Genomic DNA, 25,992 nt, shown 5'->3' with positions numbered 1-25,992 from the left:
TCGGAGTTACCTGCAGGGATTCCCACAAAACCAGGAAGTGCTCTCTGTGAACGTGACCGGCAGCGGCCTGAGCCATGTGATCTACAGCATCCCGCACGGCATCCAACGGCAGGGGGGCCCCGGGGCTGGTTATGGGGCCCAGCTTCCGCAGAACCGCGGGGAGGGCCTGGGACGGCGAAAGACGGCGTTAACGTCTGCACGGTCTGTCAAAGCTGCAGCAAAGTCGTGCATGCACAGCTCACGGTGGCAGCGCAGGAGTGGAACATGTGGCAGACGCCTTTGCACATCTCGAACAGCAGCTGGCCCGTCCCCTCCACCTTTTCCGGGTGCTGCTCCAGATCGGAGAACATGTGAGTCAGCAAGGCGTCCAGATCTGGGACCTGCAGGGAGAACACCGACTCAGCACCCAAAACAGGCAATTTCCCATCATTTAGTAGGTCCACAGAAAGGGAAAGTGGCAATTTTCTGACTTCCTAAATGTTTATTAGATGCAAATGCAGCTCATTTCAATCTTGGCCTCTTAATTGGACTGAAATGTAAATTCTAGGTATCAAAGTGGAAGTTTAAGCCAGGCATTAAAAAAAAATCTACAAATTATATTCTGCAAACAATAAAAATTCTACAAAGAAAGGTAATTCAAGCTCTGCAGCAGTCAAGCTAGCATACAGTAGTTCAAAGATGCTGAAAACACTGAATTATACTAATAAAAAAAACTTTTGGCCAATAAAAGCAAACAGGAAAAATAAAAGAAATATCATCACTCAAAAAAAAAAAACACATTTACATCCCTACAATGCTCACATGGACAAAGCTAATTTTTATGGACAATAATTAGCTTGGGTTAGCAAAGGTTAGCTTGGGTTAGCGTAGGTAAGCATAGGTTAGCGTGGGTTAGCTTGAGTTAGTATAGGTTAGCGTGGGGTAACGTAGGTTAGCATAGGTTAGCTTGAGTTAGTATAGGTTAGCTTGGGTTAGCGTAGGTTTGCTTGGGTTAGCGTAGGTTAGCTTGAGTTAGTGTAGGTTAGCTTGGGGTAGCGTAGGTTAGCATAGGTTAGCTTGGGTTACCATAGGTTAGCTTGAGTTAGTGTAGGTTAGCTTGGGGTAGCGTAGGTTAGCCCAGGTTAGCTTGGGTTACCATAAGTTAGCTTGAGTTAGTATAGGTTAGCTTGAGTTAGTATAGGTTAGCTTGGGGTAGCGTAGGTTAGCATAGGTTAGCTTGGGTTAGTATAGGTTCGCTTGGGGTAGCGTAGGTTAGCTTGGGTTAGTATAGGTTAGCTTGGGTTAGTATAGGTTAGCGTAGGTTAGCTAAACGGATGTCGGAGAAAAAGAAGAAAAGTACAGAAAGAAAGAATGGTAAAACAAACACCAAGACAGCAAGATAGCTGATAAAAGTAAGTTTTTAATTTAACAAAACTTGAATCCAAAATAGAATTTCTTTCTCTTAGCTTTCCAAGCTGAAAGAATGCAGATGAAAGGCAGAGAATAATAAAGACATGACCTCCAGCTGTGAGGAAATCTAACATAAAGCAGAGCAGCACCTTTCTCATCAAAAAGGAGAAGCTCTCAGCGGCAAAGTTGCGGATGTGCTCCTTCTTGTGCGCCAGCAGTGTGCTGTACAAACTGTGGATAAAGAGAAAAAGGGAACTTCTGTCAGAATATCATCCTCCTTCATTTGGGGTGGAAAACATCCGAGGATTGTAAAACACTATTGCAAAGGCTTAGTGCAGGTCTGGCATTGCCTCATTTGCAGGCCTATTACTGAGCTGCTCATATCCAAAAGCTGTTATTGGTTAAAGTCTCCCCACTCTCCATGGTGTAAACTGGAATTACCATCATGCACCGGGACCTCCATACCCGCTCTGCTCTATTCCCCCTTACCCACCAAATGTTCATTATACACCAAGTGGTCCTCAATACACTTAGGGTTTGGTTTCAGTTCTGACAGCGTTTGAAATTTGTGGCAGCTTCACCTTTGGGTCCTTTGAGCAATAACCACCGATTCCCTCCATCTTTATTAGAGCCATGTATGGGAAGATAAAGGCATTAAACAATTTAAGGATCTCTATGAAGATGGTGTTTTGGCAAGTTTTACCAGTCTGGCCCCTAATCATAATCTCCCTGGTACTCATCTGTTTCCCTATTTTCAGATTTGTACTTTGATTTTAGTTTAGTTCCACAAAATCAACCTTGGTAGGCTCTGCTTTCACACTGTCCCAGCATGAAGGGTTTAAATTCAAAAATATATGGTTTCATTCTTCCATTATGTTGTCTATCAAGCACCAAGATAAAGAAGGACCGGGAGAGGGAGCTGGGGTTAACATTGAATGTTGATTTTTGGGAACAGGCCTCTGACAAGGTTCGACGGTCTACCTGCTGTGCACGCCTACACAGGTCCTACACAGGTCCTACACAAGTCCTACACAAGTCCTACACAAGTCCCACAAAGGTCCTACACAGGACCTACACAAGTCCCACAAAGGTCCTACACAGGTCCTACACAGGTCCTACACAGGTCCTACACAAGTCCTACACAGGTCCTACACAGGTCCTATACAAGTCCTACACAGGTCCTACACAAGTCCTACACAGGTCCTACACAAGTCCTACACAGGTCCTACACAGGTCCTACACAGGTCCTACACAGGTCCTACACAAGTCCTACACAGGTCCTACACAGGTCCTACACAGGTCCTACACAGGTCCTACACAAGTCCTACACAGGTCCTACACAAGTCCTACACAAGTCCCACAAAGGTCCTACACAGGACCTACACAGGTCCTACACAAGTCCTACACAAGTCCTACACAAGTCCCACAAAGGTCCTACACAGGACCTACACAGGTCCTACACAGGACCTACACAAATCCCACAAAGGTCCTACACAGGTCCTACACAAGTCCTACACAGGTCCCACAAAGGTCCCACACAAGTCCCACAAAGGTCCTACACAGGTCCTACACAAGTCCCACAAAGGTCCTACACAGGTCCTACACAGGTCCTACACAGGTCCTACACAGGTCCTACACAGGTCCTACACAAGTCCTACACAAGTCCCACAAAGGTCCTACACAGGTCCTACACAGGTCCTACACAGGACCTACACAGGTCCTACACAGGTCCTACACAGGTCCTACACAAGTCCTACACAAGTCCTACACAGGTCCCACAAAGGTCCCACACAGGTCCCACACAGGTCCTACACAAGTCCTACACAGGTCCTACACAAGTCCTACACAAGTCCCACAAAGGTCCTACACAAGTCCTACACAGGTCCTACACAAGTCCTACACAGGTCCTACACAGGTCCTACACAGGTCCTACACAAGTCTCACAAAGGTCCTACACAGGTCCTACACAAGTCCCACAAAGGTCCTACACAAGTCCCACAAAGGTCCTACACAGGTCCTACACAAGTCTCACAAAGGTCCTACACAGGTCCTACACAAGTCTCACAAAGGTCCTACACAGGTCCTACACAAGTCCCACAAAGGTCCTACACAGGACCTACACAGGTCCTACACAGGACCTACACAAATCCCACAAAGGTCCTACACAGGTCCTACACAGGTCCTACACAGGTCCTACAAAGGACCTACACAGGTCCTACACAGGTCCTACACAGGTCCTACACAGGTCCCACAAAGGTCCCACACAAGTCCCACAAAGGTCCTACACAGGTCCTACACAAGTCTCACAAAGGTCCTACACAAGTCTCACAAAGGTCCTACACAGGTCCTACACAAGTCTCACAAAGGTCCTACACAAGTCCCACAAAGGTCCTACACAGGTCCTACACAAGTCCTACACAAGTCTCACAAAGGTCCTACACAGGACCTACACAAGTCCCACAAAGGTCCTACACAGGTCCTACACAGGTCCTACACAGGTCCTACACAAGTCCTACACAGGTCCTACACAGGTCCTATACAAGTCCTACACAGGTCCTACACAAGTCCTACACAGGTCCTACACAAGTCCTACACAGGTCCTACACAGGTCCTACACAAGTCCTACAAAGGTCCTACACAGGTCCTACACAAGTCCTACACAAGTCCTACACAGGTCCTACACAGGTCCTACACAGGTCCCACACAGGTCCTACACAGGTCCTACACAGGTCCTACACAAGTCCTACACAGGTCCTACACAAGTCCTACACAAGTCCCACAAAGGTCCTACACAGGACCTACACAGGTCCTACACAAGTCCTACACAAGTCCTACACAAGTCCCACAAAGGTCCTACACAGGACCTACACAGGTCCTACACAGGACCTACACAAATCCCACAAAGGTCCTACACAGGTCCTACACAAGTCCTACACAGGTCCCACAAAGGTCCCACACAAGTCCCACAAAGGTCCTACACAGGTCCTACACAGGTCCTACACAGGTCCTACACAAGTCCCACAAAGGTCCTACACAGGTCCTACACAGGTCCTACACAAGTCCTACACAAGTCTCACAAAGGTCCTACACAGGTCCTACACAAGTCCCACAAAGGTCCTACACAGGTCCTACACAAGTCTCACAAAGGTCCTACACAAGTCCCACAAAGGTCCTACACAGGACCTACACAGGTCCTACACAGGTCCTACACAAGTCCTACAAAGGTCCTACACAGGTCCTACACAAGTCCTACACAGGTCCTACACAGGTCCTACACAGGTCCTACACAAGTCCTACAAAGGTCCTACACAGGTCCTACACAGGTCCTACACAAGTCCTACACAAGTCCTACACAGGTCCTACACAAGTCCTACACAGGTCCTACACAAGTCCTACACAGGTCCTACACAAGTCCCACAAAGGTCCTACACAGGTCCTACACAGGTCCTACACAAGTCCTACACAAGTCCCACAAAGGTCCTTCACAGGACCTACACAGGTCCTACACAAGTCCTACACAAGTCCTACACAAGTCCCACAAAGGTCCTACACAGGACCTACACAGGTCCTACACAGGACCTACACAAATCCCACAAAGGTCCTACACAGGTCCTACACAGGTCCTACACAGGTCCTACAAAGGTCCTACACAGGTCCTACACAGGTCCTACACAGGTCCTACACAAGTCCTACACAAGTCCTACACAAGTCCTACACAGGTCCCACAAAGGTCCCACAAAGGTCCCACACAGGTCCTACACAAGTCCTACACAGGTCCTACACAAGTCCTACACAAGTCCCACAAAGGTCCTACACAAGTCCTACACAGGTCCTACACAGGTCCTACACAGGTCCTACACAAGTCTCACAAAGGTCCTACACAGGTCCTACACAAGTCCCACAAAGGTCCTACACAAGTCCCACAAAGGTCCTACACAGGTCCTACACAAGTCTCACAAAGGTCCTACACAGGTCCTACACAAGTCCCACAAAGGTCCTACACAGGACCTACACAGGTCCTACACAGGACCTACACAAATCCCACAAAGGTCCTACACAGGTCCTACACAGGTCCTACACAGGTCCTACAAAGGTCCTACACAGGTCCTACACAAGTCCTACACAGGTCCCACAAAGGTCCCACACAAGTCCCACAAAGGTCCTACACAGGTCCTACACAAGTCCTACACAAGTCTCACAAAGGTCCTACACAGGTCCTACACAAGTCTCACAAAGGTCCTACACAGGTCCTACACAAGTCTCACAAAGGTCCTACACAAGTCCCACAAAGGTCCTACACAGGTCCTACACAAGTCCTACACAAGTCTCACAAAGGTCCTACACGGGTCCTACACAAGTCTCACAAAGGTCCTACACGGGTCCTACACAAGTCTCACAAAGGTCCTACACAAGTCCTACACAAGTCCCACAAAGGTCCTACACAGGTCCTGCACAAGTCTCACAAAGGTCCTACACGGGTCCTACACAAGTCTCACAAAGGTCCTACACAGGTCCTGCACAAGTCTCACAAAGGTCCTACACGGGTCCTACACAAGTCTCACAAAGGTCCTACACAGGTCCTACACAAGTCCCACAAAGGTCCTACACAGGACCTACACAGGTCCTACACAGGACCTACACAAATCCCACAAAGGTCCTACACAGGTCCTACACAGGTCCTACACAGGTCCTACACAAGTCCTACACAGGTCCCACAAAGGTCCCACAAAGGTCCTACACAAGTCCTACACAAGTCTCACAAAGGTCCTACACAGGTCCTACACAAGTCTCACAAAGGTCCTACACAAGTCCTACACAAGTCCCACAAAGGTCCTACACAGGTCCTACACAGGTCCTACACAGGGGACACTCTCTGAAATTGTATTTTCTATACAAGTATGTTGATTTTGTAAAAATGGTAAACTGTATCTCTCAACTGGATTTGTTCATCAATATGTGAATAAAACATCTTGAAAACAAAAGACCATCTTCCTCCTCCGATTCCACTAACAAATGCAGGCTCCGCCTCACCTGTAGAGGTTGGTCATGTCCTTCACCATGAGCCTCCACAGGTACTTGTACAGGTAGGACAGGCAGGTGAAGGCCCACTCCAGCAGCTCTGTGTCTTTGGTTTCCAGGAGACCGGTGATGAGAGTGAAGAACTCTGGGAAATGCGGGTAGAAGTCCGTCTGCAGGTCTCTGGCCAGCTGCACCACCAGGCTGGGGAAAAGGCGGGAGACTGAAACGGTAACCCTAACCCTAGCTGTGGGGAAAAGCAGGCGCTGCACGCTCACTCACTCCAGCAGGGGCTGGAACGCCAAACTGTTTCTGACCGCCAGGTGAGTCTTCAGGCTCTCCACGACGGACTTCTGGTGGAAAACCAGCAGGTTGAAGGACTGGCTCTTGTTGGACACTTCTTTCAGGAAGGCAGCTGCACAGAGAGACGGCAACAGGACTCCTCAAACCTCCATCGCAGAGGGAAACCGGCGGCGGGCGATGATGGATACGTACTGAAATGCTCCGACAGGTTGAGGTCTCTCCATTTCGTCAGCCCTTCCGAAAAGTAGGTTTCTACTTCCTGTAACGACAGAAAACAATGGAAACGGGGACATTCCTGAACCAAAGAGGGGAATTAATGTCCGAACAAACCTCTGAGTACGATCCGGTTCGGTCGATACGATGGATGACGTCGATGTTGACCTGGGCGAGTCTTTCAGCAAAAGTGAGAAACTGAAAAAAAAAACAAGAGAGAGAGGATGAGGTAACTTCAAACAGAGTGAACACTTTATATCATGTTTCTTTGTTTTCTAGCAGGTCAAGGTTTAATGTTGTTTTTTTTTTCACGTTCTCAGAAATGCAAGTTCAAGTGACAACTTCCCATGAAAAGCGAGGCCTCCGCGCTCAAAACTCAGTGTACAAAACACGCCGCCATAGCACGCCTGCTGTAAACTAAACCAGGTCAGGTTCTGTTCAACCAGGATGGACGCCGTCCCCTTTAATTCACAGAAGTCACAACCGTTTGAAAATTGATCATGAAGGAGAAGTTGATCATCGCCGTTCGTGTGCGGCCGGAATAAGACGACGCCCACTTTTTCATTTATCCCAATAGGGCTGAGAAAGAAAAAGCCTGGAGCGAGATTCACTACATTTACACGGTTCACACCAAGGCTCTTCCGACTGAAAAGGAACAAGAAAAATGAATCCGCCGTTCCCTCCTTGTCCAGAGTGAAGACCTCACGCTGACAGAGCGTTCAAGAACGTGCGCTGCGTGTCCGACACCAACGCAGCATCAGGCATAGTTTACGCAGGAAAGGAGAACCCAAGTGAAGTGGCAGCGAGTGCAGTCATCCCTGATGATCCAGATGTGCTGCATCACTCAGATGGTAACGACTGCATGAACGGTCAGAACTGTATCATCTGAGTGAGGTTAAAGCTCATGTCAGCACTGCAGTCTGTAGCTTCTGCTCACAAGCAACGATCCTCAATCACAGAACTGCATCACAATGATTGACAACTGAAAGAAAATCTGCAGAATCAACAAGTTTTGATGGAATTTTATTTTGAAGGGGGATTTGTACGGAGGAAAAGAAATTAAAAATAAAATACTTTTATCATTTAGTTCTTGTAAATATTTAAAGTTATGTGTTAAAAATAAACGGCTTCATGGCCACAAACGCATAAATAAAGTGTATTTTTCTAAACGCTTTGGTGAGATTTTGCGGCTCCGACTCTGATTTATCAGTAAGAAACTGACTTGATGGTTGTAGAGGTCGCAGACTCCTGGTTTAGCTGCTGCATTAACACCATTTAAAGAACACAAACACACTCTTCATATACAGAACAAATACTCAGAATATTTACAATAAATCCAGATCAGACTTTAACGTCTCGTCCACACGTGTCACATGAAGCTATCATTGATATTTCCAAAACAATTGAAACTCAACTGTTGGTGTGAAATCTGAATTATTCTGATCCATACCTCAGACCAACCACCATCCTGCCTGGGATTATTTCCAGGATAGAACAAAAAAATTCCGGGGGGGGGGGGGGGGGGGGGGGGGGTTGGGTTGGGTTCAACAAGTGAATAAATATTTTTGAGACTCTGTAAACAGATCCAGAAGATTCGGTTCCCTCCAAGGAGCCAAAATCTCCTTTCCAACGTTCATGGGTCTAGTCGTCTACATGTGGATGCATCAGAATGGTGCGGAACAGGAAGCTTGTAGTTTCTACGTCACAAATACCATCTTTCGCGCCATTAGCGTTTGCTCTTGATTCAAAGAAATACAGAGAGTAAGAAAAGCGATCTGAAGCTTGATGGTACTGATAGATTACTGATAGATGTCCTCCTTCAAGCCACAAACACAGTTTTGCTCGGAGTGGGTCTTTACTTCGCCCGGCTCGGCTCGGTTTCTGGATTCTTACCCTGAAGGTGTTCTCAGATTTGTGGTACGAAGACTTGGATTTGATTTTCATCTTCGCCTCGTGTTTGATTCAACCGTAGTTCTCCTCCGAAAATGTGTCATGAAAACCGCCGCTTTCTTTACCGGAAAAATACAAATGTTTACACACACGCCGACTTCAGGGGGCAACCATGCTGGAGCAAAGCATGCCGGGAGATGGAATCCGCGTGGTGAACACGCGAAAGACTATAGCAGCGCAAGAGGCACATCGGTGATCAACTTCCGGTTTGGCTTTGAGCTTCCGGCGAATTCCGTCCATTTTTTTTCATTACAAAAACTTAGTTTATTCTAAAATAACAAATAAAAAATACAAATATACAGTTAAATAATAAATACTAAAAGAAAAAAAGAAAACGAAACGTTTATTCGGTTCCGGTGTTTTGTTTTTCTGCTACAATTATTCATTTACTTTTATCTTTTTTTAATATTTCGACTGAAGTTAAAAAAAAGTAAAACAAAAAAAGAATTTAAAAAATGACTTCCGGTTTTGTCTTAGTTTTACATATTAACTGTGTATGAGAACTGGACTGAGCGACCCCTCCCCCTCGCCTTCCAAATAGGAAATACCAGCCTAACTCAGTCATTAAATTCGTCAAAATAACCATTCTTACTCTGGTACCTTTTTCTCAACAACTTCTTGCTGGTTCTGTTTTTTTTTTTCATTATATCTTTTTTTAATCACAAGTTATAAACTGACCAATCAGATGCCTCAGTAAAAGCCTCTGGTGCTCGCTGGCCCCCACCTCGACCGTTTGATTGACAGATACTCCTCTGTTTTAGTAAAAGGGTTTCAAACAAGCTTCCTCATAATTGGTGACAGTAGTTGCCCTAGAATCGGTATTCATACCTACTCGGACCAATCGCTCCAAATGGTGACTGAACTGGCTTCATGTTGCTGTAGCCAAAGTTAAGACATGTTCACACCCCGCTGTGTCCAGTAATATATGCCAATGCAATACCAGTACACCCCTGGGTCGGTCGGAGCAACCCCGCTCCCATTCCCCTCACCCATTTGTTTACACCTAACATTACCAGTGAAACAAAAATGGCGAGCAATGTTGAAGCTATCCAGCCATACGGTTTAGATCCAGATTCCAGCTCAAACAAGGAAAACAAAGACACAGTTCAATCTATTTTCCAAGTGCATGCATCAGAATGGAGCAGAGTTGGCAGCATGTGGTTTGCCGGAGTAGCTTCTATCTTTCAGCTGCAAGCTTTTTCAAACAACACTTTTTGGGTCTGGTCCTGATTTACAAGGAATTTATTAAAGAAATAGTCAGAAATGCAATTTTAAGCTTCATTTTCTTCACACATATACATAGATACATATTAACCCACTGTCCATTTTCATGGGAGTGGGTCTTTATTTATTTGTTTATTTGTTTATTTATTCATTTTAACTTGTCCTGTCCAGAAGCTGAAGGCCTCTTGTGTTGGGCAGATTTTACTGTTTCAATGGGGGTTTATGGATCTTCAGACACACGAGGTTTATATTTGTATAAACCCTTTTTGTCTTTGTGGCAAAACGTTACAAGTACTATGTTTATTTGCATTCCTTGTTGGGATGGAAAACAGGTAGAGAGAGAGTGGGATGGTAGAGATGAGGGTGTAAGGGGTTAAGATGGGGGAGATAGAGTGGGTGGGGGAGTCATAGCATAAGAGTGTCATAAGTAAATTGCATGACTTAGTTGTCACAGACACAAATCAGCACACCAACAAATAGTCTGCACACAACAATGTAGAGGTTTGAAGTATATTCTTACATAGAAGACTGACCTCACAGGGCGCACCACTGACATTAAGTTCTGGGAGTCCTGAGTCCCCACCCCCAGAGACAGGCCAGGACCACACATGGTCAGCCCGCAGTGGACACCTGTGTAACCTACCCACCAGCCCCACCGAGGACAAACCGGGAAGGTGGGCACCAGTGACCAGCAGAGGCCCCAGACAAGGCCAGGGGACAGTGAGTCCGAGGACCAGGCTCTAGTTGCTCTAGTGTGCAAATATGGAAAAATTGTGGGTCTTTAAAACAAAAGCAAAAATATTTCCCTCTACCAGTCACTTCCAGGTATCATCCAGTCTTTGGGGTCACTAAATAAAGATACCAGAACCTTGGCATCAGTTGTGATGGAGTGGACCACCTCACCATCAAGAAGCCTGAATCAATTTTTATTCTGAACTCAAATCAATTTTAGAAACATAGTTGAGCTTTAACCCCCCCAAATATCACAATATTTAATACTTTGGGTTACACACTGCAATGTGTGTTTGAAAGGCTGATAAGAACCCAGTCAAATACACTTTTACCATTTAGGAAGGTGACTGAGTAAACCGTTATTTTACTGATACATTTGTCACCGGATGACTAAACATTTTGAAATTCCTGGAAACTATTTTTTCTCAGAATTGACATCGTAGTGTGTTGGTGGCTGCAGGGCTGCTGGTTTTCTTCTCCATGTTAGAAGCAGCCGAACGGTAAAAGCTGAACATTTCTATAGGGATTCTAAAAAAGAAAAAGAAAAAGCCCAAAAACATCACTGCAAAAAACAAAAACTGGTTTAGTGTGTTGATGTCACCTGTTCTCTTGGAATGGTCCAATCCCATTCACCAAGAAAATACAAAACGTACAAGAACTGGAAGGAAACAAAAGGGAAGAAATCTCTCACTGCTTATTTAAAATAAAGTTTAGTTAATCTATTATTGAAACTTTCCATTCTTTTTCAATTCTTCAAGAACATATGATAAAAAACAAACTCAAACAGTTTAAAGGTTAAAACAAAACTTCAAATTTTATGTAAAATCCAAAACATCTTAGAGACTCTGGTTGTCCACATTTCAAATATATGCACTAGCTGGGAGTCTTGAGTAGTAATTTAAAAACAATCAAATATTTTTTTTAATATTAGATAAAATATAGTTATTTTAATTAATAAGGTATAACACAAAAAAGAACAGTTTTTTCAAAAACTGTTTTTGGACATGATTCATAGCTGTTTTTTTATCCAATACTTCACTTTCCGTTCTAGAATGCTAATTTAGGAGTAGCCTGTAGTTCTCTAAATGACCACAAGAGGCTGGTTCCAGAAAGGAACAACTTCCCCACTGACTCTGAAGTTAAATGACTGATTTTACACCCAAAGTAAACAAAGGCACAGCCGCGTTCTTGGAGGCTTATTTCAACTCTTTAAAAACTTGGTAAAAAAATCTTCCAATTGGATTTTATCAGAGCCCAAATTTGTATTTTATGAAGGGTTTTACCTTTTTTGATTGGGAGGTCGGTGGCTTCAACAATCTTTTTACTTTTCTGTGTCTCACCTCATATGCCGCTTTTAGCATGGTGTTTAGATGGGCGGAGCAAACTTGGGTCAACATGCCCCTCCTAGTTTAGGTTTCTTTTAGAAACCAGCTGGTGGCGCCATAGATCAGGATTGTCAGAATCCAGGCCTCGAGGGTCGGTGTCCAACATGTTTTCCAACCAAGCCATTTGCCATAGAACCTCCTTATTGGCTAAATACACCTGATCCAGGTAATCAGCAGCAGATTAGTCAGGATTTCTGGAAAACCAGCAGGAGGCTGGCCCGGAGATTGGGACCACTGCCACACATGTTCTGTTCAGTAATTCTGGGTACGAAGAAAGGTTCAAAAACTGGTGCAAATTGGGGCATTTTCTATTACACATTGCTGTGTTCTGAGTTCTTCAACTTTGTTGGGTGTAAAATGTCTCAAAAAGACTTTGATATGTTGCTAAAACTGGTAAATAGAGGATTCTTGTATAGCGCTTTACAGTCGCAGTCCCATTCACCCATACATTTACACAGTCGCCAACCTACAACCAGGAGCAATGCGGGGTTCAGTGTCTTGCTCAAGGACACTTCGACACAAGGGCAAACAAGGCAGGAACTGAACTTGCGAGGTCAACTGCTCTACCTCTTCAACCCCCCCACTGGTTAGACTTCTGAAAGTGTTTGGAACAGAATTGTGGAGACATAAACTTGCCATTGGCAGAGCAGAGGTGTTTGATTCGTGGTTGTTTGGTGTGTCTTCGTGCAGCTCATTAGTCTGGCAAATGTGATCACTCATCTGAGCTCAAGTTCAGAGCAAACAAGCCAACCCTGTTCCACCTACAACGGATCGTGGGTCTTTGAAGGGAACCCATGTCCTCTTCACTATTTTGAAAAACACGTAAAACTGAAGGTACTATCAAAGAGCCCATTTATAACTTGAATAACTTGCATTTAGCAAAAATATCATGAACATTTTTTAGGATTAACAAGAAGATGTTGGAAAGATGTAGCAGATCAACAACGGTCATTCTGACAGGTACAACGACTGACTAACAGCTGTTTATTTCTCTATAGATGTCTCCAGGATTTTGGCTTCTTTTAGCCAGTGGGTACGTCCTTTTTGGAGTTCGAGGGGGGAGGGGTCACTCAGTCCAGCTCTCATATACAGTCAAAGGTAACAAAGTAGTAAAATGTCCTATTATTGAACAGGTGAAGCAAGGAGGAACATGCTTGTTGGTACGTACTGTCAATGGTAAATACTTACTTTGCTACCTTCTTGAAGGCCCAAAGTGCTTTCCAGTCCATCTCTCAGTCCCAGTCCCAGGGTTAGTCTCAGTCCCAGTCCCAGTCACCCATATTCACACCCTGAATGCTGGTCCCAACCTAAAACCACTAGGACCAACGAGGGGTTTAGTGTGTAGCCCAAGAACACTTCGACACATGGGTGGGCAAAGTGGGAACCAAACTTGTGACCTTCCGATCAGAGGTAGACTGCTCTACCTCTGCACCACGCCTGCCCTATGAGACAGGAAGCTGGTTGCATTTTTTTTACCAGTTTGGGCAACAACACCATGGAAAAAAAAACATTGTTGTAACTGCACGGTGATCCACTCTCAAGAGCGCAGTGTGAAACCAAAACAAACATCAGCGTCATCTGTCCACTGAAACCAGACCCACCAAACTGTTCCCCTCAGACCCCTGAATCCTTTGCAACCCGGTTAAACACAGATTTTTCAAATTAAAAAAATATACTTTCCTTGACAAATTCTACAGATTAAGTTTTTTTTATCCCATGCTTCTGGAGGAATCCCTGATATCACAAATATTTCTGCAGAGTTCACCTGTACTTTCCCAAGAACTGTTTCTCTTTTCTTCTCTCCCCCTCACACATGCATGCACACACTTGAACACACATAAAAGGCTGCAGTCCTGCTCTCAGCTCAGTGTTGAGTGAGCAGGTGATGTGCCAGGACGTCCATTTAGTCACAGAGGACTCACAGTTTCTGCGGGCTGCACACGGGACAGTTTGAATTACCCTCTGAGTAGCTTTGTTTCTTGGTTTTCTGGGAAAATGTCAGGGGGGTCTGTGGCGGTTGCTTCCTTCGCAGTGGCAGACTATGTGGTGTTTGCTCTCATGCTTGTGGTGTCCGCCGCCGTCGGGTTCTACTACGCCTGGACTGACAGGAGTCAAAGCAGCTCTGGGGACTTCTTGACGGGGGGCCGCAGACTGACGGCCCTGCCCGTCTCCCTGTCCCTGACCGCCAGCTTCATGTCAGCCATCACAGTGCTGTCCAACCCAGCCGAGGTGAGACTCCTTTCACCCAAACTGTCTCTCTTCACAACATCCTGGATGTGGGGGGGTCTTGATCAGAAAGCTCTGATTCCTGTAGGTCTACCGCTATGGCGCCAACATTGGTTTTTATGCCCTGGCCTATGCGCTGACCATGCTGGTCACTTCGGAGGTATTCCTGCCAGTCTTCTACAAACTGGCCATCACCAGCACCTATGAGGTAGGTTTACCACATTCAAGTGTTTGGTAGAAATGACTGATGTGTGAACAGTTCACTACTCTAGAAATCCATTTGAATTCAGGACACTAAAAATCCTTTTAGGCTAGAATGAAATGATATTGACCTGAAAATAATTTAACCTTTACTGAAATGTGACATACTGGCATACTGCAAGAGATTAAAGTATTTTGCAAGAAAAGTACTAAGTAGATGTATTTTCTAAAGAAATTAATAGTTTTCTGTTGAAGCTAAAACTGTGCAGGACTACAAAATAAAAGTTCATGCATCAACCCTGAGTTTTCAGCTGAGTACGTGGAGTCAGCTCTCTTAAAGATCCACTACGGTAAAAAAGTTGGTTTTGGTGTTTTTGACATCTGATGACAGAGGACATAAATGAAGAAAGAACGAGTGTGTGAACAGAGAGCTCGCAGACGGGGGGGGGGGGTTAGTCTGCGCCAATGATCCTGCCTACAACTCAGAGGCAAATTTCTAATAAACTCCTGCTGCTATGCAGTAACTATGTCATAGAAACGGACACAGCTTTTTTTTTTTTGGAAAAAAAAAACTGCATAATCCTGATTAAAAGACCAATGGGAAAAGTTTTACAAATAGATCAAAATATGATCAAAGAGGGTGCTTGACAAGTGTGTGTCTCAGATTTACAACAACTTCCTACAAAACAGCTTCAGTGTTGTTACGTTGGACAGGCCGTGTGGTTGTTGCAGTTTTCTGCAAACCTACTTGATACTTTGAACTTCTAACACATTTAAGGCGTAAAACTGTAGATCTACATTTCTGTCTTTAAAAATGTAGTCATGCAGTCCTGCATCTATTCAAAGTTTCCCCCCTTTCCTGCACTTTCGGATCCAAAGACTGAACTGAGACACATTTGAGTTCTGACGGAAACTTCGATTGTAGAATTATCCTGGTTTCTTGTAAACCAAGAAATGAAGAGCCGTCTGCCACATTTTGTAAACAACATTGGACATTACCTGACATCAAAGGTTAACCTGTGCCAGAATGGGTTAGCATCAATGGTTAACCTGTGCCAGAATGGGTTAGCATCAATGGTTAACCTGTGCCAGAACGGGTTAGCATCAAAGGCTAAACTGTCTGTAGATGTGGACCAAGTTTAGCTTGTACATTTTCTTGGCTATCACGTTGCTTTTACATGGAAATCCGGACTTCACCTAAAATCTGAAGCACTTAAACACTCACCGCTCTACATGCAGTCAGTGTGTTTCTGCTATCACCTCATTAAAGCACCAACATTCACTTTTTCTGGACTTGATGGTCTTTGATGTTTGGATTTGAGCTGAACAGCGACAGACATCAGGTCTTCCACGCCACGTGACCAATGCTCTTGTTTCTGTCTCTGTGAAGTACCTGGAGCTGCGCTTTAATAGAGCCACCCGTCTGCTGGGAACGCTGCTCTTCATCGTTCAAACGGTGAATAACAGTCAGGTCAACCAACATCTACAGGTTTTCTGTTGCTAATTCCTCAAATTTGTCCTCTTGTGGTTATTTTGTGTCACAGATCCTTTACACTGGGATTGTCATTTATGCTCCTGCTCTTGCCTTAAACCAAGGTATGCTGCGTCATTCAGCCTCCTGAAATGCTTAAACCTAAGAGCTCTTTGCTGCTTGGCTTTGCACGGCTCACTGACCACATGCCCCCTCCCCTGTCCCTCCACAGTGACCGGTATGGATCTGTGGGGCGCCGTCATTTCAACAGGAATAGTTTGCACCTTTTATTGCACAATGGTGAGGATGGAACTCCCCCTATACAGAAATAAAACCCTCATTTGTGCTGGTTTACGTCCATTTTGGTCATGTTTTTTGTTGTTGTTTACATGACGGCAGGGCGGTCTCAGAGCCGTGGTGTGGACCGATGTCATTCAGGTAAAACAAAACACCTAAAGCAGAGTTCTCCTGAAGCCATAGACTGACTTGTGGCTAAGTCACCATGTTTTGTGGTTTCCATTGAGCGCTCAGAGCAAAGATGACCCACGGATCCATGAAGACATTTTTAGCTCCTGCTCCGAAAATGAAAACCAAACAAATGACCGTTTGGGATGGAAAAACAGATGATGTTTGATGAGCAGGCTGTCATTATGGGCATTTCCCTCCACAGCTTGGTGTCATGCTGGCAGGCTTCTTGGTTGTCATCATCCGATCTGTGGTCGTACAAGGCGGCGTCCTTAACATCATCTCTGACTCACATCAAGGAGGACGACTGAACTTCCTGGAGTGAGTGGATGAGAGCGAGTAGCAGCTGCTTAAATAACACACACTCCTTGACACACGATAAGTCTGTTTATGCAATTTAGAAATAAGTCCTCCAAAATGCTTTTTCATTTTTTACTTCAACATCTCTCATTCTGTGACGTAGTTAAAGCGAAAATCAAAAGAGGGGACTGCATTTTTGTTTTCACATCCACTGTGCAAAACGTGTTGCAAAAATAATTTCCAGTCAGCCAGGAGGGAGGCGGGGCGATGACGTCAGGGCTCACTCGTCTTCTTCTGTCACTAAAAGAAGACGGTGTGGCGCTCTAGAGCAGTGTTTTTCAACCTTTTCTGAGCCACGGCACACTTTAACCTTGACAAAAATCCCGCGGCACACCAGCATCCAAAAAAATAAAAAAGCAGAAATTCGTGGTCTGTATTGATCGACAGCCCCCCCCCCCCCCCCCCCGCAATCTCACGTGGATTTTTGTGATAATTGTGGCAGAAAAAGCAGGAAGTTGCGGCTGTTTTTTTCTAAGAGATGAAATAAAAGTTAAATTAGAAACATTTAGAAACTGTTTGTTGTGGTTTCACGACGTTTCACAAGGACGACTCATTGTGCGCTTTCCCTTTAAGACAATGCATCATGGGAGATGTAGTGTGAAAACTGCCGAAAAAGGGCAGAAAGACTCGGGTCTCTGAGCTTCATTGTTTTGTTCACTTGTTCCACGGTCTGATACCGGATTCTGTGGAAAGCTACACCGCTAAAGACGAGCTTTAGCTGGTATTTTTGTTAGAACTGAGCAACTTTATCAGCAGAATCAGAACAAGGAAGTGAAGACTTTAAGCACTTCTGATTGGTCAGACTGATGACGTGATTAAACCTTCAAGAATGATTGGCGGAGACAGTTAAAGGGGCGGGACTTTTCCTTACACAGTTATAGCTGCAGCTAAATCGCGGTACCGTCATTCTTATCAAAATGTCTTTAATAGAATTAAATAAACACAAAGAAAAAGTAATTTTAAGATCTTTCATATTCCTAACTACTCAGTGTTTTATCAGGGCCTGTTTGAATGAACACAGAGCTGATTTCCTGGAGATGGAATATGTTTTTAGATCAGTGAATGAGGGTAATTTCCCACGGCGCACTTGACCATCTCCCACGGCACACTAGTGTGCCGCGGCACACTGGTTGAAAAACACTGATCTAGAGGAGGTTTTGGAGCGCGAACAGGACCGGTTGACCGGTCCACATGAGCTAAGCGTGTCTCCGAGGAGGGGAGCCGACTCGCAGCTTTGTGTTTGCGGCGGGGAGGGTGCTTTGTTAACGGTGTGCGCTCTGGTATTGACATTTATTTTGAAATATGAGACCTATGGAGAGAAATTAGACTCAGTCGGATCAATTCAATCAAGAATTACGCACGCACAAATCCGACTGAGTCTAATTTCTCTCCATACAGACCCATATGCTTCCATAATGAACGAATTTACAAATCGGAACTATTAATTTCCCAGCGTGTTCAATGGCTGTGGGTTTGTAGGTAAGGTCACACCAGCCGTACCAATGTGTATAGTTGCATCCGTTTCCATAGACTTCATTGGAAGTGGTTGCTTGAACACGCGTTGCAGAGGGCGGCGTGAACGGAGCTTCAGGTGTTGCATATTTTAGAATCTGATGAAATACTGTTAATTGTGTCAAAGTCGTAAAAATGTAAACACTGGAGCTAAAGCTTCAGTGGTAAAGGGTTACATTACATTACAAAATAATAGTAGATTTAAAAAAAAATAAGCAATTAACCCTTGTGCTATCTTAGATGACCCCCCCCCCTTCCATTGAGGTGTTCTCCCTACCATGACAAAGGTGGATAAAGGTGGAAAGATTTCATGTAATCCATGGACACCAGTGAAGATCACAAATCATTGAAGAAAAAAGGTTCAGAGCTCTGTCTAGTGGGTCTAGATGACCCAACTCCCAATGGTAAAGTGTCTAGGATAGCAGTGGTGTAACATGCAGGTCAGACTCATTTGAAGTCATAAACAGTCTAACCTTTGACACAGCTCACTTTCTGGGTGTTTCCATGAGTCTAAACGAGTTAAAAGTCTCAACTTCCTGCTTAGATGAAAGCTGAGAAATCCTACGTGTGCCACAAACACAACACACAAGAGTTTGTTGTTGTGCAGAATTTGTCCAGATGCTGCTTAACCCTTGTGTAATCCGATGTACTTTAACGTTGGGAGTGGGGTCCAGATGACCCTACTCCCAACATTAACGTGCTTCCAAGGAACGTCAACAAATTTATTTATAATTTATTCAAATTGTAAATCAGGAGCAGACAAAAAAAGCTGCTTGTGGCAGGAAATACACTGGGCGGGGCCACAAGCTTCCTGCTCCGCCCCATTCTGATGCAGCCACTGTCAGACGACTTGATCCATGAACGTCTTGGTTTTCCTTGTCTGAACATCTGCCTCTGAACTGAACGGGTAGGATGGCTAAGAAGTTTGCTCGCCACTTTTGTTGCACTGCTAATGTTAGGTCGGGGGTGTGAAGGCTGTAAGCTAGTGAGAGAGTGTAAACAGAGAGCTCTCAGCAATGGGGAGGGGAAGAGGGGCCGGGGTTGCTCTGCACCAATAGTCCAGCTCACAATTCAGAGGTGAATTTCTGTTGAAAAACTGCCGCTCTGCAGAAACTATGTACTAGAAAACAACACAGATCTTTGGATTTAGGCTAAAAACAGCATCATCCTAATAAAAAAAAACACTGGAAACACTTTCACGACAGATCCAAAGACGATCAGAGTGGGTCTCTGTGAAAAGACCATGCTCTCCAGAATGCTGCTTTCCTGGCAGCAGAAACAGGCTGTAATGGTTTGCTGGAATTCTGTCTCACCAGCTTCGATCCAAACCCCCTGAGGAGAAACACCTTCTGGACTTTAAGCATCGGGGGGACTTTTATCTGGATCAGCGTGTACGGGATCAACCAGGCCCAGGTTCAGAGATACATCTCCTGCAAGAGCGTGACTCACGCCCGACTGTGAGTCCGGCTTCTCGGGCCGACGCCATTCCCAACAGCATCATGAACCGACAAACGACCTTGTTTTGACCCTTTCGAGGTCAAAACGGTTACCATGTTTCCTTTGTGATGCAGTGACAGACGATGCTCCTCTCTTTGCTGTCTTTTTGCAGATCTTTGTACATGAACTTGCTGGGCCTGTGGTCCGTCTTGCTGTCTTCAGTGTTTGCAGGAATGTGTCTTTACTCGGTCTATAAAAGGTGCGACCCGTGGACCACAGGACTGATCTCTGCTCCAGATCAGGTATGAAGCTGGTTGAGGTGTTTCTTGTTCACGTTTTGAAAGATGTTGTTGATCTTCAACCCTGATTCTCTGTAGCTGATGCCTTATCTGGTGATGGACATCCTGGGAGATTACCCAGGTCTGCCTGGACTCTTTGTTGCAGCTGCATACAGTGGATCTCTAAGGTTATCGGTGAAACATTCTCTCTGTTTTGAGCAGCTCCACCTCAAACAGGTGCTGAATGTAACGGTTGTCCCTAATCGTCTAGCACAGTGTCGTCCAGCATCAATGCACTGGCTGCAGTGACCATCGAGGACCTCATCAAACCGCACACAAACCTGTCGGAGAAACAGCTCTCCTGGTTGTCGAAGGGGATGAGTAAGTAGATCCCTCTGCTTTGGTGAAGGCCAGAGCCGTCCGGCTCCAACCTCCCTGTTTGTTGCAGGTCTTTTGTTTGGAGTCTTGTGCATTGGGATGGCCGGGATCGCCTCACTCATGGGGGGGATCTTGCAGGTATTGTGGATCTCGTGAGGAGATTGATTAAGTTATCGGAATTTGGTTTTTCAGCAGTTGCGTGTCCTTTTCTGTTTAGGCGACTATCAGTATCTTTGGGGTCATCGGAGGTCCTTTACTGGGTTTGTTCACGCTGGGTATCCTCTGTCCGTTCGCAAACTCAAAAGTAAGTCTTTACTCAATATATTTGAGTTTTTTTCTTACATTGCTAGTTTACATATTCATTGATATTTAATTGATTATTCACTGCCTTTGGGGTGGAGCTCCAACTTGTGAGTGGTTTTTGGTTAGTGGTTCAAATTTTCCGTAACCCTTGTTCTATCCTAGGCACGTTAACATTGGGAGTAGGGTCATCTAGACCCACTAGACAGTCCTCTGAACCTTTTTTCTTCAATGATTTGTGATCTTCACTGGTGTCCATGGATTACATGAAATCTTTCCACCTTTATCCACCTTTGTCATGGTAGGGAGAACACGTCAATGCAAGGGTGGGGGGGGGGGGTTATAGGATAGCACAAGGGTTTTAAATTCCCCCTTCAATGAAAATCATGTTTTTTGAGTTTTTAACATGTACCTGTGCCATTTTTCTTAAAAAGAACAAATGTCATAAAAAGGTCATTTCATTCAGCACCATTGGCCACGCCCATTTTTGTCATGAGCACTGGATCCCATTTGTGCTGCCTACATGGGACTAAACTGTGCCAGTGATCCAGTTGCACCTTGGGAGGTTGCTATAACGTCAATTGGCCACTAGATGTCCCTGTTCGTGGATAGAGAGTCTAACAAAGCATCTCTAGCCTAGGCGAGTCTTCTGGGGAAAAGCTAAGAAATGTTGTTTTAAAATACTTTGTTCTATGGCAGAGTATCAGGGCCACCAAAAATGAAAAAAGACAGAGAATAAAGTTTCAAAATTATATAACATTTTTTAAAAATTATGAGAGAAAAGTAAAAATTCCAACAAGAAAGTCAACATTTTACGAGAATGAAATCATAAACTTACAAGGAAACCGTACAATTTTTTTTTTACTTTTTTGAAAACAAAGTTATGATTTTATGAAAATAAAGTTACATTTACAAAAAAGTAAAGGAGATTCATTCAGATTTCTGAGCAGTGCGATGTCCCACAACATAACAGAGACCGCTTATGATTGACTGTTAATAATTTTAAAAGTGGAATTTGTTAGTTTAGCACACCTATTTATTGGAAAATCAAGACTTTCTGAAGCATAACTGTACAACTTCACAATAATTGTACGACTTAATTCTCGTAAAAGTTTGACCTTTTTCCCTCAATTTTACGACTGTATTTGTTTTTCTTTAAGGTGTCCCAAATTGTCCGCCATAATATCAAGACATTTTGTATTTTATCTGTTATTTTAGGTTTTTGTGAATTTTTTTCAAATGAATCTTTTTTTGTTCTATCTAAGTTTCCGATTTCTTTCTTCTTCTATGGTGCTTTCAGTCTTTAAGCTAATGCACATCAACATTTGACCACTTCGGGTAGCGAGTATGCTAGTTGTAGCAATGTTTGCTATGCTATAAAATATCAGAAAAACGTTAATTTGACAAAAAAATTTCTTTAACGAATTACACAAATTGTCCAATATGTGGTTAATTCATGTAATTATTATTTTGAAATTAATTTTGTAAATATTGTCAAAAGAATTGTTGGAGCCTAATTGTTTTCTTGTCATTGATGCTAACGCTAGCAAATCCCTGACATAAAAATGCGTAAAAACACACATAAACAAACAAACAAAAAAACTCTTTTGTCCTTAAGGACTTTTTTTAAGTTTTACAATAACTATGTAAAAGTCTTCTGCTGACTGTTTCAGGGAGCTTTGTCAGGTCTGCTGGCAGGGCTCACCATTTCTCTTTGGGTGGGCATTGGAGCTCAGATTTACCCTCCCCCAGCCGAGATGAGTCGACCTTTGCCCCTGAACACTGAGGGCTGCAACTTCACCGTAACAAACAACCATAGCTTGGCGTTTTCTCCTTTCCCAGAGCAACCAAACGTCACCACGACCCTGATCCACACCAGTGACAGGTGGGTATTCCACTGATCAGGGACTGTGGGGAACTAAAACTGTTTTAGTTTGAACTTAAACTGTTTTAGTTTGAACTAAAACTTAATTCACCATAAAGTGAGTAAAAAGTCACTTGCAAAGATGCTAACGAAAAGTCAAGATATTTTGGGTTTGATGACTTAAAGTTTGAGTCTCTGCTGTTAGCTTCATGTTTCGTCTTTCATAAGGAACAACTTGTAGATTTATTAGTTAAAAAAAAGATTTATATCTTTGTGGAAGAATTTCATCTTAATATATTTTTAAATCATTGCCTTAATTTACTGAACCTTATAGTCAACATTCTTTAACAAGGTTATATTGAACCGTGTTTAAAATTCCATTTTTTTTAAATTTTTGACTCATTTTGTGGTTAATTTGCTTTTGTCAAAGTTGCCAACTCTGCAGAGAAGTTAATTCCCTCGTAAGATAAAAATGGACAAACTGTATACTTACATATTTTGGGGGGATTTTTTAAAATCTTTTTTTTTTGGCTAGTGGAGGAGCATGTAAACAGAGAGCTCTCAGCAACAGAGAGGCTTTTTCTTTTCTTCTCTTTTTATGTCTATCTGTACATTTTTCTGTTCATATATCCTTAAGTTTCTTTGTCTTTTATTTTTTGTAACATTTATTTCTTTAGTTAATTGTGGATTTTTGCGGGTCATCACATGGGGGGGGGGGGGGGGGGGGGGCAGTTACAGCATTTATGGGGCAAACAAAGAAAAAGACAAAACAAATCGTAACAGGGTACAAACCGGTGTCCTTCTTGTGCCTGTCCCAAGCCCGGACAAGTGCAGAGGAGGATCACTCAGCATGAGACGTTTGAGACTTAGATCTACGGGAAGATGAGGAGATTTCATGTTAGCACAGTTTTCTATGCATTTTAGGGGCTCAGAAACCCCCAAATCTTAGCACCCCCCCAACCCCCCATATTCTACATGCACCACACATTGGGGCTGGATCCATACGGGCCTGATCACCAGTGCGTGTCACTTCCATTAGCCGTGTGAATACTTCACTTATAGATAGATAGATGACTTTATTAATCCCACAATGGGGAAATTTCATTTATCTGTGGCAGCAACACGACATTCAGAAATAATCTATATAATATAACATCAATAAAGGACATCACAAATGACATTTATATTAGATCATTAAAAATATTACTAAAATTATTATGAAAAATTATTATCAAAAATGAGATTCTTATTAAATAAACAAATAAATATTAAATAAATAAATACAGCTACAAAAGTGTAAAAAACATGCGGTCTGCAAAACATGTAAACTGTAAAAAAAACATTACAAATTTTTTCAAAATACAGAAATAACTAATGAAGTTCACACCAAGAACAAAAACAAACAACTGTTCAGGAACAAAAAACAATTTAAAATTGAAAAACAACAACTACAACAAAAAGTAAATGTATCAATGACTAAACAGAAAAACACCCCTGGGACCGTGGAGTGTCACTTTGACACGTTGTTGTACAGTCTGATGGCTGTGGGGAGGAATGACCTGCGGTAGCGCTCCTTCTTACACTGAGGGTGCAACAGTCTTGTGCTGAAGGAGCTGGTCAGCGCCTCTACAGTTTGGTGCAGGGGGTGGGAGGGGTTATCCATGATGGATGTCATCTTAGCTAACATCCTCCTGTCCGCCACCTCCACTTACCACACAGCTGTTTTGTCTTCATGATGTTCCTGACGATGTGCTCGCCCCGCTCTACGCCCCTCTACTGGTCCGGACGCCCCAAAAACCTGCAGCAACCCCCCCTGACCGTGTGACTGAGGCATAAATGTGCATGCATGCTTAAATAAACGCAGCCACACTGCATTGTAACGTGTTCAGGTGGATTTTATGGTTGTCTTCCGTCACTAGGCCTGCGATGGCAGACTGGTACTCCCTGTCCTACCTGTACTTCAGTCCTGTTGGAACCATGACGGCCATCTTTGTAGGACTGATCGTCAGCATTTTAACAGGCAAATCCTTCAAACCTAAAAAGACTTTTGAATGAAAAAACATTTTCTTCCTTTGGTCTTCTAATGACCTTTGCTTTGTTGATTTAAGGAGGATGTAAACTGCGAGTGGAACCGAAGCTCATGCTACTGAAAGAGGACACAACTTTCTACCACCTCATGAAGCGTTTCGAGGGAGGCGTAAGTAGTAAAACCCCAACTGCAACGCGTCACACCAACTCTGGAGAAGCTCCTGAGTTTCTGTTTCGTTGTAGGTGAAGAAACGAAGCGGGAAACTGAAGCTGAAGAACCAGGAGAAGAAATCTGGGAATGCTAATCCTGCTTTTATTGATTTTGAGCTGGATTTAACAAAAATCAGCTCCAGGGAGTAAAAACAAAAGATGTCGTATTTGTGCTTTAAATATAAATATTATGTTTTTGAGCAAAGAATATATGCATAGAAAACTAATATGGAGCTTTGCTGCCGTAGGTAAAGTAAATTGTTTGTAACAATATCTGTTTTTATTGAGCAAACTGAGCAATCTTTTTTAGGAAATGGTCATAAAATCAATGAAAAGTTCTACTAAGGAGCTTTGGGCTGCAGTGATGTGTTTTTGTTTGTCTAAAATCATATTTTAGGCTTATTTGGACAACAACAAAATGTAAAATTATTTGTTGTTCAAAACTTAAAATGTTTTTTCCCCCATCATTTAAAAATAAAATATAATTAATTTAGGAGTGTCTAATCATTTTCCTGTTAGGACGCACATTTTAAAGGTACTTTCACATAAATAAAGTATTTATACTTTTTGATAACTATTGCATTATTGAACTTTTTGAACAGTGTTAATGTGTACTTTGAAAAGTTGTGTACATTTTGAGTACAAAATAAATTGTTTCATGTAATAATTTGGATGTTTAAAATGTATTTGACCTAAAAATGTTTTTATTCTTCCCTTAAGGTTTGTTAAATCCCTTTTTATATTTGTTATTTTATTTGTATTTTTAATTTTAATATGACTACTTTTAGAGTTTTGTACAATCTAATAGTGAAATAATTCTTTTGCTCTCATTTAAAAAAATGACTGAATTTGAAAATAAATAAAATTTGGCTTTATAAATGTGTGGTTTTTAGTATTTATCAATGATTTGAGTAGAATAGAATAGAATAGAATAGAATAGAATAGAATAGAATAGAATAGAATAGAATAGGTCTTTAATAATCCCATCTGCTCACACTCATAAAACACACACATCAAAAAACAATAAAATAGTCAAAATAGCAATAGACT

General features: G+C 43.2%; 2 protein-coding genes across 2 annotated transcripts in view; one reads left to right on the top strand and one right to left on the bottom strand.

Annotated features, from left to right (window-relative positions):
- The window catches only part of utp20 (UTP20 small subunit processome component), a 38,712-nt gene extending 29,670 nt beyond the window's left edge, over positions 1–9,042 (bottom strand). The window contains exons 1-8 of the mRNA XM_023952286.2: positions 8,815–9,042; positions 7,039–7,119; positions 6,901–6,967; positions 6,688–6,820; positions 6,421–6,609; positions 1,539–1,620; positions 243–380; positions 11–166 (exon numbers count right to left, since the gene is read on the bottom strand). Of these exons, the coding sequence (XP_023808054.1) occupies positions 11–166; positions 243–380; positions 1,539–1,620; positions 6,421–6,609; positions 6,688–6,820; positions 6,901–6,967; positions 7,039–7,119; positions 8,815–8,865 (897 nt within the window). The 5' untranslated portion in view covers positions 8,866–9,042. The remainder of the gene's footprint in view (positions 1–10; positions 167–242; positions 381–1,538; positions 1,621–6,420; positions 6,610–6,687; positions 6,821–6,900; positions 6,968–7,038; positions 7,120–8,814) is intronic.
- Positions 9,043–14,071: 5,029 nt separating this feature from the next.
- On the top strand, positions 14,072–25,823 carry LOC101175040 (sodium-coupled monocarboxylate transporter 1). Its single transcript, XM_004082842.5, has 17 exons — positions 14,072–14,441; positions 14,527–14,646; positions 16,030–16,095; positions 16,184–16,235; positions 16,343–16,410; positions 16,510–16,548; positions 16,781–16,896; positions 19,764–19,904; positions 20,057–20,186; positions 20,262–20,350; positions 20,434–20,543; positions 20,611–20,678; positions 20,758–20,844; positions 22,514–22,725; positions 24,624–24,724; positions 24,813–24,901; positions 24,976–25,823. Exons 1-17 carry the CDS (start codon positions 14,208–14,210, stop codon positions 25,090–25,092), a joined length of 1,839 nt encoding a protein of 612 aa, XP_004082890.1. The 5' UTR covers positions 14,072–14,207; the 3' UTR covers positions 25,093–25,823.
- The last annotated feature ends 169 nt before the right edge of the window (positions 25,824–25,992 follow it).

The sequence above is a fragment of the Oryzias latipes genome, chromosome 23, assembly GCF_053564925.1.
Source record: "Oryzias latipes strain Hd-rR chromosome 23, Olatipes_Hd-rR_3.1".
NCBI lineage: Eukaryota > Metazoa > Chordata > Actinopteri > Beloniformes > Adrianichthyidae > Oryzias > Oryzias latipes.
This window is presented reverse-complemented; position numbering and strand designations above follow the sequence as displayed.

Coding starts and splice junctions, on each gene's coding strand:
- LOC101175040 (XM_004082842.5), top strand. CDS start 14,208: ATGTCAGGGGGGTCTGTGGCGGTTGCTTCCTTCGCAGTGGCAGACTAT. Junction 19,905..20,056: donor AGCGTGACTCACGCCCGACT/GTGAGTCCGGCT, acceptor GTCTTTTTGCAG/ATCTTTGTACATGAACTTGC. Junction 22,726..24,623: donor CTGATCCACACCAGTGACAG/GTGGGTATTCCA, acceptor TTCCGTCACTAG/GCCTGCGATGGCAGACTGGT.